Raw genomic sequence first — 11794 nt, 5'->3', positions numbered from 1 at the left:
ATACTGACAGTCATTATATCGCTATAAACTGTAATCTTACTAACTGAGGCATGATTTGGTATATTGTAGTTAAATTACCGATAGTTCAGTCTAAAATACCACCTTGTTTGCTTCTTTCTTAGAACTTTTATTTAAAGCTCATGTAATTATACAGTATATCTCATATATTGGCAGATAAGTAGAGTACAGGCATTACAAAAACAACAAGAGGCAACACATGACATACGTGTGTGTACGTGTATGCATGTATGTATGTATATATATATATATATATATATATATATATATATATATATATATATATATATATATATATATATACACACACACACACACATACATACATACATATACACATATACACACATACACGGAGTGTAGGCTTACATTTGCACCTCAATAGAAGTCTCTTGTTTAAATAACGTACCAATAATGTCCTATGCAGTCAATCTATATTAGCAGTTGTTGACTTGCATATAAACATAAATTGAATCTAATATTATAATAATTTATGGAAAATTAAAAAAATACATGTATACCAATTGATATATCATACACACATAGGGCCTAGGTCATTAAGGAAAGTAAAGCATAAAAAAAAGGAGTAACTTTGCACCTGGGCAAACCATGATACATTGGAGGGGAGGTAAATTTAAAATGTGGGGACAGATTTATAGTTGGGATAGAGCATTTCCTAGATCATCTTTAAATTTTAGTGTAAAAATAAAGCTATTGCTTAACAATGCTCTCCAAATTGCAACAATAAATCACAAAGATTATCTTCATACATAAAACAGGGAAACACCCACATACATAACCAAAAGTTATTCCTTATCTTCTCTAGTATAAATCCCCCATGTCTAACATAGGAGATCACAATTACAAAAAATATATGAATGGCATAATGAATAAAATACCATAAAATGAACATCAAAGTCCACAAGATACAGTTCAAAAGGGCTTCCGCTTCAAGTAATAATGTTTAATCCTCAAATAGTTCCTCTTGATTATAAACACATCGATCCATTTATGTGGATTATATATGTGGAAAAAACAGAGACATCCAAAAAGATCTCAATGTGTAGCTTGTTTCAAACAATATTGCAAGTTCAACTGTCTCTGCTGCTGGGCTCTCTAAGAAACACCTGTGATCTGTCAGATTCTTCTCTTGTGGACTTTGATGTTCATTTTATTCATTATGCCATTCATATATTTTTTGTAATTGTGATCTCCTATGTTAGACATGGGGGATTTATACTAGAGAAGATAAGGAATAACTTTTGGTTATGTATGTGGGTGTTTCCCTGTTTTATGTATAAAGATAATCTTTGTGATTTATTGTTGCGATTTGGAGAGCATTGTTAATCAATTGCGCCATTTCCATTTACTAGATATTTTATGCATACACTTTTAAACATACATTGATGGAATGTATGTAAGTAAATAGTGGCTGCTGTTTGATTGTTCAGCGCAGACACACAAGTTTCTTATACAATTTAAAAATAAAGCTATCAAGTATTTGTGTGCTACATGAAAAAAAAAGAAGCCAGTATTTAACTCATGTGCAAAATAATTTGCACCCCTTCCATTGTAACACAGTTTGTCTTAGAGCAAACTTACTCTTTTTTTCTGCCTTACTTTCCTTAATGACTCAGGTCTGTTGTGATTTTTGTGTGTGTACACATACACACACTATATGGACAAAAGTACAAATACATATATTTTAATATGGAGTTGCCACAATAAAAGCTTCCACTCTTCTTGGAAGCCTTTCCACAAGATGTTGGGAGTGTTTCTTGGAAATTTGTGCCCATTCATTCTGTAGAGCATTGATGCGGTCAGGAACTGATGTTGGACAAGAAGGCCTGGCTCGCACTCTCTGGTCCAGTTCATCACAAATGTGTTTGCTGGGGTTGAGGTCAGTGCTCTTTGCAGGCCCGTCAAGTTCTTCTACACCAAACTCATCAAACCCTGTCTTTGTAGTCCTTGCTTTGTGCATAGGGGCAGTTATATTAGAATAGAAAAGGGCCTTCCCCAAATTGTTGCCACAGTTGCTGAAGCATTAAGATTGCTTTTCACTGGAGATAAGGTGCCTAGCCCAAACCCTGAACAACAGCCCCATACCATTATCACTCCTCAACCAAACTTCACAGTTGGCATAATGCAGTCAGGCAGATAACATTCTCCTGGCATCTGCCAAACCCAGACTCGCCCATTTGACTGCCAGAGAAGCGTGATTCATCACTCCACAGAACACATTTCCACCACTCCATCCATCACTTGGTATCGGTCTTGGTGATGTGAGGCTTACATGCAGTTGCTCAGCCATGGAAACTCATTCCATTAAGCTCCTGCCTCACAGTTTTTGTGAAGCAGTGGAAGTTCAGAACTCTTCAACTATGGAATCAGCAGAGCATTGGTGACTTTTACACACCATGTGCCTTAGCAGTCACTGACCCTGCTCTATGATTTTACGTTGTCTTTTGCTTTGTGGCAAAGCACAAGACCACACGGCAAAGCAAAAGTAGAAGCATTTGTTCCTAAACGCTTCCACTTTTTAATAACATCACTTAGTTGACCGTAGAATATCCATCAGAGGTGAAATTCTACAAAATGTCTTATTGCAAATGTGGCATCCTATCACAGTACCACGCTTGAAGTCACTGAGCTCTTCAGAACGACCCATTTTGTATCACAAATGTTTGCAAATTGAGACTGCACGGCTAGGTGCTTGATTTTATACACCTCTGGCAACGGGTCTGAGTGAAACACCTCAATTCAATAATTAACAGATGTGGCCAAATACTTTTGTTCATATAGTGCAGTGTTGACTAACCTGTGACACTCCAGGTGTTGTGAAACTACAAGTCCCAGCATGCTTTGCCAATATATAGCAGCTTATTGCTGGAAGGGTAGGCTGGGACTTGTAGTTTCACAACACCTAGAGTGTCACAGGTTAGCCAACACGGATATAGTGTATTTATATACATATACAGGGGATGGGTAGACGTTTTAGAAAATCTTGAACTTTGAAGTAGGAAAATGTCTTGAACATGAAATACATTCTTAAATTTTTGGCTGGTATCTGGTATTTCCTGTACAAATGCAGTCACCTTTATCTATATGCTGACCTATAAGTTAGGCAAAATATATCTCTTTGGAGACAACTTTGTGTATGTTGTTTTTTTTGTCAGTTTAAATCTATCACATGAAGCGTGGTACTCTAGCCTTTTCCACCTTGAAATATTCTGATGGTAAACTATGCTGCATCTTGTCCACTAAGTGGCAAGGATATTTCTGTATCCTCAAATAGCGCTCATATGGAATAAAGAAAGCAATCTCGCCATCGGCAGTTGAGGGGCAGCAGCCTCCAAGTGGTTCCTTCTGGGAAAAAGTCTGATATTGTCCCAAATTGCCACTTTTATTGCATGGGCATCCAGCCCACTCCTTTATAAATTGGGAGTACAAGTATGTCCATCAATATTTAAATCTTTTCCTCTAAAGCTATTGGATGACCTTTAACTGTTCCAGGGATAGTCTCCAAATACTCTTCAAGTGTATTATATTATATATGTATAAATAAAGAAATGTCAACTTGTTTGAGCTTGACCACCACTATAATTAAGAACTTGCTCTTTCCACCTGAAATGGAGAGGCCTTTTAGGGTTAGTATACTGTTTGCCTAGTTTAAATTGACCATTTTAAAAAATAAAATTCACCTTATTCTATAGAGGCATTTACTCAGCAATATAGGACCCGACTTCTGAATCTTACCATCAGATAAAATGGTTTAATTAACTCAGGCCATGTTCACAGAGTTCAAAGATACTGTTCTATTTTTCTTTCATGCTGCTAACTATTATATTCAATGTTTAATACACAACCTTCAAAGGTTATTCCTTAATTTGTTCCGTAATGGGAAGACCTAAGTTCCTTTGACACTCAAAAAGTGGTCCAAGTGTTTTGTTCCATTACCTAAAGGCAGATATGATGTTATAGTACTGGAAATTAATACCTATTTAATCCTGGCAAAGTTGCACCATCCATTGCCACATTTTAACTCAAATAGGTATTTTTCTAGGCAATCCTTAGCAAGGGAATAAGGTCCACATATGGTGGTCTTGTGCTGTAGTCCAAGCATGGCTAAAGACAAACTTATTTCACATGTAATCCAGATCTAATCTAAGCTTTTTCAGAGGCTGCAAAGTGCTCCTAACCGATTGATCTATATAGTCTCCTGGTTGCCAGGATACACATTGCCAGTCAATGAAAGAAACTGTCTCTGTCCTGAAAATACATAATCCATAAACTGAATTTATTAAATGTAAATGAATATTTTTGGGAGCCTTGATAATCCCCTACAATATTATTTTGGAAAAGTGGTTAACCTTGTCTTGCAATTAATTCAAAAAGCATTACAATGCATAAGCTTTCCCTAGAGTGCAAAGTGAGTGCTGTATTTTTGCTTTCAAATAGTCACCCATGATACAGATTTCATTGCAACTGACTGACTGTATTTGTACATTTTTGACATGCATTAAACAAAGTTTTTTGGAAACAAAATTAATTTGCATTTGCCTGCAGTTGGGATTATTCCTATTTTCCAACATGGCATGGCTGGCTTAGACACTGGGTTTTTCATACCACCTGACATTACTGCTGGCCTCTGCCCTATTTGCAGACTCCTTTAATAAGCTGCAGCATCCTTTTCATCTCATCTGTCTACACCTGCATCAGGGAATAACCTAACGTCCTGCTGCTAGTAATTAGTTATCAGCACCTGATATTTATATCTGGCCTACATGAGCAGCTTTGAACAACACACTGACAGCTTATTGATCGTCTCTCCTTGAACCAGCACTCCAGATTAAATGGTTATCTGGCTGCCTTTCTGTGTTTTGGCCCCTGGCTCTTGGATAACTACCCTTTCTGGCTCTGGATCCCTGTACTTGCTACTACTCAAACCCATTAACTCATTCTTTTTACTTAAAGGTAACAGTAATTCTGCTCACTCAACAGTTCCTGTTACTGGAATCCAACAATATTAACAAAATTTTAAAACATAAATCCTAGAGACTTAACAGTTTGTGTTGTTCTACAAACAGTGGTGCCAAAAATGCATATCAGACCAAGTGTTACCTGAGCTGTCTACCCTGTTTTTCACCATTGGGCGTAGTACTCTGTTGGGTAGAGTGACTGCATTGGCTAGAGGAACCAAACAATGAAGGATTAGAATGGCATTGCTTGGTTCCAAGGGACCAGCAGATGAGGGAAGCGGGAGGAACAAGCGAATACAATCCCTCTTGCCAAGTGTCTACAATGCAAACTGGTGGTACCATATTGGTGGCACAATATGTGGTGGGTGTTCTCCTGGCACACTTGAGGTTTACTGTTATATATAGAGCAATGCTTGAGTGCCATAAGATATCTGATCATCATGTCAACAAGGCACATCCTTCCACGGCAGCAGTGTATTCATTTGAAAATGGATATGTTCTGCAAGATAATGCTCTATGTAGCAGTCAGATATGTCAATGTTGCATCTGTGATAGAAGACACTAATCAAATATCCACCACCAGCTCATTTGGAAACATGGGCCATCATCCTTGTGCATGCTTTCTAGGATGACCAAGCTTATTGATCAGGTTATATTTTGTAATCAAGATTATGGATTTGCTAGTTTCACAGAGTTTAAATATTTACTGGGATTATTTTAAGTCTCTAATAGGATGTTAATAGTAATAACAACAACCTCATTTTTTTTGGATCATTTTAAACCACAAAAAGGATTAATTATACCACTAGACTTAAAAATCATCTCCAACATGTTAAAACATATTAATGCATATAAATAATTCTAAAACAATGTAAATCAGATAGTAGATTATGGCACTATCTTCACTCCTCCCACACCAGAAGGGTGTAGAAGTGTTTTGTTATCTTTCTAAGAAACATAATCCAAATTGTTTGACTGCTTAAAGAAACATGAAATAATTCCATTAGTCAATTTTGAACATTTCCAATACAGATTTATTTTAAGAAGTCAGCTCTTTCCTATCACTGGTGAGACCTTTGGCAGTACAGCTGAGGGAAATATTAATGCGAATAATGTCTTATTACACTATATCCAAGGAGAAACACATTGCATGTCTTGTTTTGTGCTCATATAAAAAGGAACAACTTTAAAATATACCTCTCACCTGCGGGCTGAACCAATATTCAGCCAATCAATTCACTAGGAGGAATCGGTGATATTGTGAATTGATAAACTGCATTCTCATGAATATTGGTTCAGGTCACAAACCGGCTGCCTTTATTGTGAGTAAATGACAAGTACACTTTTAAACATGTCAAAATGTAAAATAATTTAACGGCTGAGCGTTTCCATCTCATCTGCAATGAGTGGGATCACAGAAACAAAATGATCACTTTTGCTGAAAAAAAAAGTTTTGCTTGTTTAATGAAACAACGTATGCAACCATTAAAACCAAATGAACAGAACAATACTTATAAACATGCATGGATTTTACACACATTTATATTCAGAGTCCAATAATTACAATTCATAGTACACAGCTCCCATCCTCAGTGCATTAATCCCAAAAACATTAGCATGAAAATATTGTTCTCAAACTCTATTAAGCACCAATATTGAGTCTACAGACCTTTGACATTCTTCAATATGAAAAAAGACATTTTTATCCCAATCACCAAACAGGTTATTATTGTTCTTCTGCACATTCTGAGTATTTACAATGCATTGAGATTTAGTACAAACTTCTAAGAGTATTGCAGTAATGTAGGATGTTCTGAAAGGTACAGAGAGGTGCTATGGGCATTCTTGTGCTGCTGATGGCTGGCAAGACAGCACTTACAGGAAAAAAACGCCCATCGCTTATTTTTGAAGTTCCAGAACTGTAAGTGTGCCTGTCGCCTACATACACTGGGGGGACAGTCAGTCATTGTGGGGGCTAAACTATCATTCAGCCTAGAAACTCACTAGTTCCAGGCAAATTGATAGGCTGCATTTTAATAAATATTAGTGCAGCTCATATAGCGGCTGCCTTCATCCTGAAAAGGCATCAGCACGTTTGAGGACACAAAGCAACCAAAATTCTACAGGGCAAGACACCGAGAAATTCAGACAAAACAAGGATGTGACAGTGAGAATTTCAGATTGCTAAGCGACAGATCACTGACAAATTAGCAGCTAAGTTATTCCAGTTTGAGGTCTAAAAAATGTTATTCTAGATTAAAAATATGCTTAAGCTTTATTTGCATCCAACATTGTGAAAGTTAAAAAAAAACCAAAAACTTTTTTGTGTTAGGCATTCAATAATATATACATAACAATACCATTCATACCAATAGTCTAAACATGAAGCAAATTTTGACACACTGTACCAAGAAAACCTACTGCATTTGTATCAAATCGATGTGTTGACTTGGGTAAAAAGACACAATCAAGATGTAGTGAACAGTAAGGGAACAAATTAGCGATTCACCATATAGTGCTTTAGCACATGAGCACTAAAGTCCTTAATATCAAAACCAGCCACTAGGCTCTTAAACACTGGAGATCTGTGGCCCTGTCTAACATCTATACAGTACACACTTGGGGATGAACCAAAGGAAGGCAATGTCACAGGAATTGCCCTTACCTACAACTCTACAAGTCTCTAAGGTATCTTATCATTCTGTGTTAAATGTGTGTAAATAGGACACATGTAGGAACTACGCCACCCTGCTGCATCATTATATATCACTTTCCCCCACAACAAGTGAAACCAACCGAACATCCCTTTGCATCACTAAATCTTTTCAGTGTATTGTTATTTAAGTAATAATCCCCAATGAACAGGTCATAACTGGCCAATAGGCTGAATATATCCAGTGATTGAAATGATTGATTTCGATTCAATACAATATAATACAGGTGACCACTCTCCATTAATCCTTCTCACTCAACTCAGAGGTGAGCAATAAGAACTGTCGCTGTACTAATGGGGCACTGAAGGGTTCATACACTTCCTTTATATAACCATGGCAGGGTGACCTGTGCTGAACCAGGCCTTATCACAGTAGCAGTTGCTGTTCTTACCGCACACTCTGAACGGTCTGGTTTTAATACTTCCAGTCATTCTTATTAGAATAATAGCAGGAAATCAGCCAATCAGCTTTGAAAGCTGTTTTCCAGATCCATGATGCCTCAAGCTCTGATGAGATGATTTCCAGTAGCAAACACATGACTCTGCATATTTCCATATCGCTGCCTTCACCATTACTACATTCCTAGCATAATATGTATAGGAATGGAGAAATGGTAATGTAGCACAGGAAAGATGTGTGCTGTCAGCTTGTTGAGCACTTGCTAATGGAGGAAAAGACTGAAACGGTCAGGCTGTAGATGACAAGACCTGTCAAATTTACTATAATCTATTAGGTATTATTTATCAACAGTTAGATACAACATAATTACAAAGGAGCAACAAAGGTTGTTTTTATTTTATTTTTTTGCTTTGGGAAGATTCTCTTTATTTTCTATAGTGTCTACTACAAAATCCTTAGAGTAACTAAAATGCATTTCCTGTTTAAACATAAATGAATAAGAGGAACATTTATTTAGCATTGTAACTGTTGAAGTGTTAGCCCCCTTTCTGAATCCCATTGATAAACCAATTTACTGGTTCGTGCAGTACCCCACTAAAACATGTATGAATGGTAGTATATCATGGATTGTGCAAGCGTAACCATCATTACAGAACCAAATATGTGTGTGTAAGAGCCTGTGGTGGCATGATATTCAACAATCTCTAAAGCCTTCAGTCTAATATACAGTACAAGCATGTAGGTACATGAAGGACAGCTCTGCACTGTTGCCCTGGCAAAAGACCACCAACCTTGTCATTTCAAACTTACTGGTAACCAAAGTAACAAACTATTTTAAAGTATAGAAAGGTAAAGTGTAAGATAAGAAAAAATGTCCTTTAAAGTTAGCGATAGGTGACAGAAAGTGGAAAATGAAGTATAACATTGCTAGTTAATACATGGTCAGGCCAGCTGACCTCACAAATCTTGTCCGCTAACTTGTGTCAGGACATAGTGGTTTCAAAGTTAAAGATCTGAACTCAATGAACAGACATATTCCACCAGATTATTGGCGCAGATGACTGCAGAGAATCATATGGAGAGAATACATAAAGCCAAGGGGAAGTAGGCTTTACAAGTTTGTTATAATCTAGTAAGATAAAGATAATTAATTCCCCAACACATTTAAGGAGGTGGTGATAACTTCCATAAATATAAATTAACAAATCTACACTGTATTTATAATCACAAATGTATTATCTCCCAGAAAAAGAAATAAACCCAAAGAAAAAAACCTTAAAATTGAAAACACAATAAAATATAAATATAGCTCAAAATACAATGGCAGCTAACACTTTAATACCACATACTTTGAGATTTATTGTTAATGAGGTATTACATAAATTGTCTAGCAGTGTCCTCCTCCTACTGGAAATATCTGAGGCCAGCAACCAGAAAGAATTTTTCCAAAAATACTTCAGAGTCCAGAACCGCAATGTGGGCTGCTCGTCCGATAAGAGAATTTGCTGTGTTAGGTAATGCATGAATGACATCATATCGCACCAGATTGCAGTCTTTGTTCTGCAGAACAGGTAAAAGTATGTTTTGGATCATCTCAGCATATACCGGTCCTGGAAAATATAAAAACATTATCTGTAAAAATACAAACTCATATATATCTATAGCTAGCCCTGGTGCTCAGTACCCGGACAATAGAAATACATACATATATCCAAATCAGCACTCAATTGGCCTTAAAAAGGTAAAAAAAAAGAAAAAGAAAAAAAAAGATTTATTTATTGGCGTTTCAAACCGTTCAACTTCCTTTTTCAAGAACGAGAGGAATAAAAGCAGCAGCTATTTAAAGTAGGCTGGTTTTATTGCCCTCTGTCTTGATAAAGGACCCAGAATGGGACCAAAACGGTAATTAATAAATCTCACTCTTTAGTTAACCTTTCTAAGACTCTGTGGGGCATATTCAATTAGCTTTTGGATTTGCGGTAATACGCTGGAACAGCCGCAAAACGTAATACACGGTACCGCAATAACGTGGATTTTCGTTCGCAGCCCATAGGGTTGCGAACGAAAATCCGCGTTAATGCGGTACCGTAATACCCGCAAGAACGCGCACTTTTCGCGGCAACGCGCGTTACCGCGAATCCAAAAGCTAATTGAATATGCCCCTGTGAGTATAAGGGGGGATTTAGTCAAACGTATGAATAGGTGATTGACAAGTGAGACAGACTTTACTTAACAAATTATATTAATATATAAAATATCTGAAATAAATATGACCTTCTTAGTGCACATACTGATGAAACTGTGAATACACATCAACCGCAGCACGGTGACCTCATTCAGATGGATACCTACACTGAAAATTAATTTCCATATCATGGGTACACATCTCTCTGTTGCATCTGCATACAGGTTATATATAGATAATGCTGGTAGAACCTAGCTGAAATCTACCCCAATTAAAAACACCTTTGAATAAATGTGTTACAGTTTAAACAAAATGTGCACTAAGAACCTCACGTTTATTTCAGGTATTATATATTGCAGAGTTTAATACACAGATGATTGTTATTGTGATTAGTATGTACCATATCAGTATATTTACTGTCTAACACAGGACAAGAATGCAGGGCCACACTAATTACATATATTTAAAAACTCACACAAAAAATAGGATTCATTCTTAACTGTGACTCTACCTTGTTGAAACTGAAATTTCATTTGACTCTTCCGGTTTGATTATTTGACGGCACCACAGTGGATTTTAATGCTCTGATAGAGATTAGTACAGTTGAAGACTTTAATCCACATTAGTGGGTCTTTACATTAGACTTGCCACCAGATACATTTGTGCATATTAGAATTGGCATCAGATAGGGCTCAGCATATAAAACTTACCAACAGATATGGTTCAACCTTGTATGATTGACCCCAGATATGACTCATGGTGTTCTAATTGATAAGCAGATGTGGCTGAGCTGTACATGACAACAGGAATGCACATTATACAAGGCACCCGATATGGTTTAGCTTTGTATACTTAGCACCAGAGATTGCTCTGTATATTATTACATTGTACTTTGGCTCCCAACTCTGGGGGCTGGTTCCTAGATTTTGGAAAAATGTGTCAAGGCATGCACATGCAAGTACCCCCAAAGCCTGTCCGACTAGCTGTTTACTGAAGTGCGCCTGAACCCCTCTGAAATGTGTAAGAGCTGCTGGTCACCATTTTAAAAGTGTGCCTTCCCTCCAATTACAATTTTTTTAAAACAGTAAAAAAAAATTCACAATAGCAAATTTTAGGTTTTACAAGTTCCAGACCTGACTGTTTGTCCTTAAGAGCAGTTTTGCACATTTCAATGCGAGCAGAGTGATAGGGGACATATCGGTCCTGTAAGGAACTGACCAGAATCACATTTCTGAAATGCTCCAGACCTGCAAGAGACAACACAGTTCACAATGTGACAAAAATAATTAAATTCCTTTTTCTCATTTTCCTTAAAAATCTTAATTACATTAAATTACAATTTACATTATCTTTCAAGGACTTTTGGAGAGACAAGAGCCAGAAGCTACTTTGCAAATCTCACTGCACCTCCAATTTCAGTAATGCACTTTCTGTTAAAAATGTCACAGACTAGACCTGAGCAGCCATTGCCATATGACAAAAGAGGAACAAGGAGTTCA

At 36.9% G+C, this 11794-nt stretch overlaps 1 protein-coding gene across 7 annotated transcripts in view; it reads right to left on the bottom strand.

The window, feature by feature from the left end:
- Positions 1-6008: 6008 nt before the first annotated feature.
- Positions 6009-11794, bottom strand: part of FAM135A (family with sequence similarity 135 member A) — a 107302-nt gene continuing 101516 nt past the window's right edge. For all 7 annotated transcript variants that reach the window (XM_075202583.1, XM_075202589.1, XM_075202588.1 and 4 more), the window contains 2 exons: positions 11429-11542; positions 6009-9720 (listed from right to left, as the gene is read on the bottom strand). In XM_075202583.1, the coding sequence (XP_075058684.1) occupies positions 9515-9720; positions 11429-11542 (320 nt within the window). In that variant the 3' untranslated portion in view covers positions 6009-9514. The remainder of the gene's footprint in view (positions 9721-11428; positions 11543-11794) is intronic.

The sequence above is a fragment of the Mixophyes fleayi genome, chromosome 3, assembly GCF_038048845.1.
Source record: "Mixophyes fleayi isolate aMixFle1 chromosome 3, aMixFle1.hap1, whole genome shotgun sequence".
Classification (NCBI taxonomy): domain Eukaryota; kingdom Metazoa; phylum Chordata; class Amphibia; order Anura; family Limnodynastidae; genus Mixophyes; species Mixophyes fleayi.
This window is presented reverse-complemented; position numbering and strand designations above follow the sequence as displayed.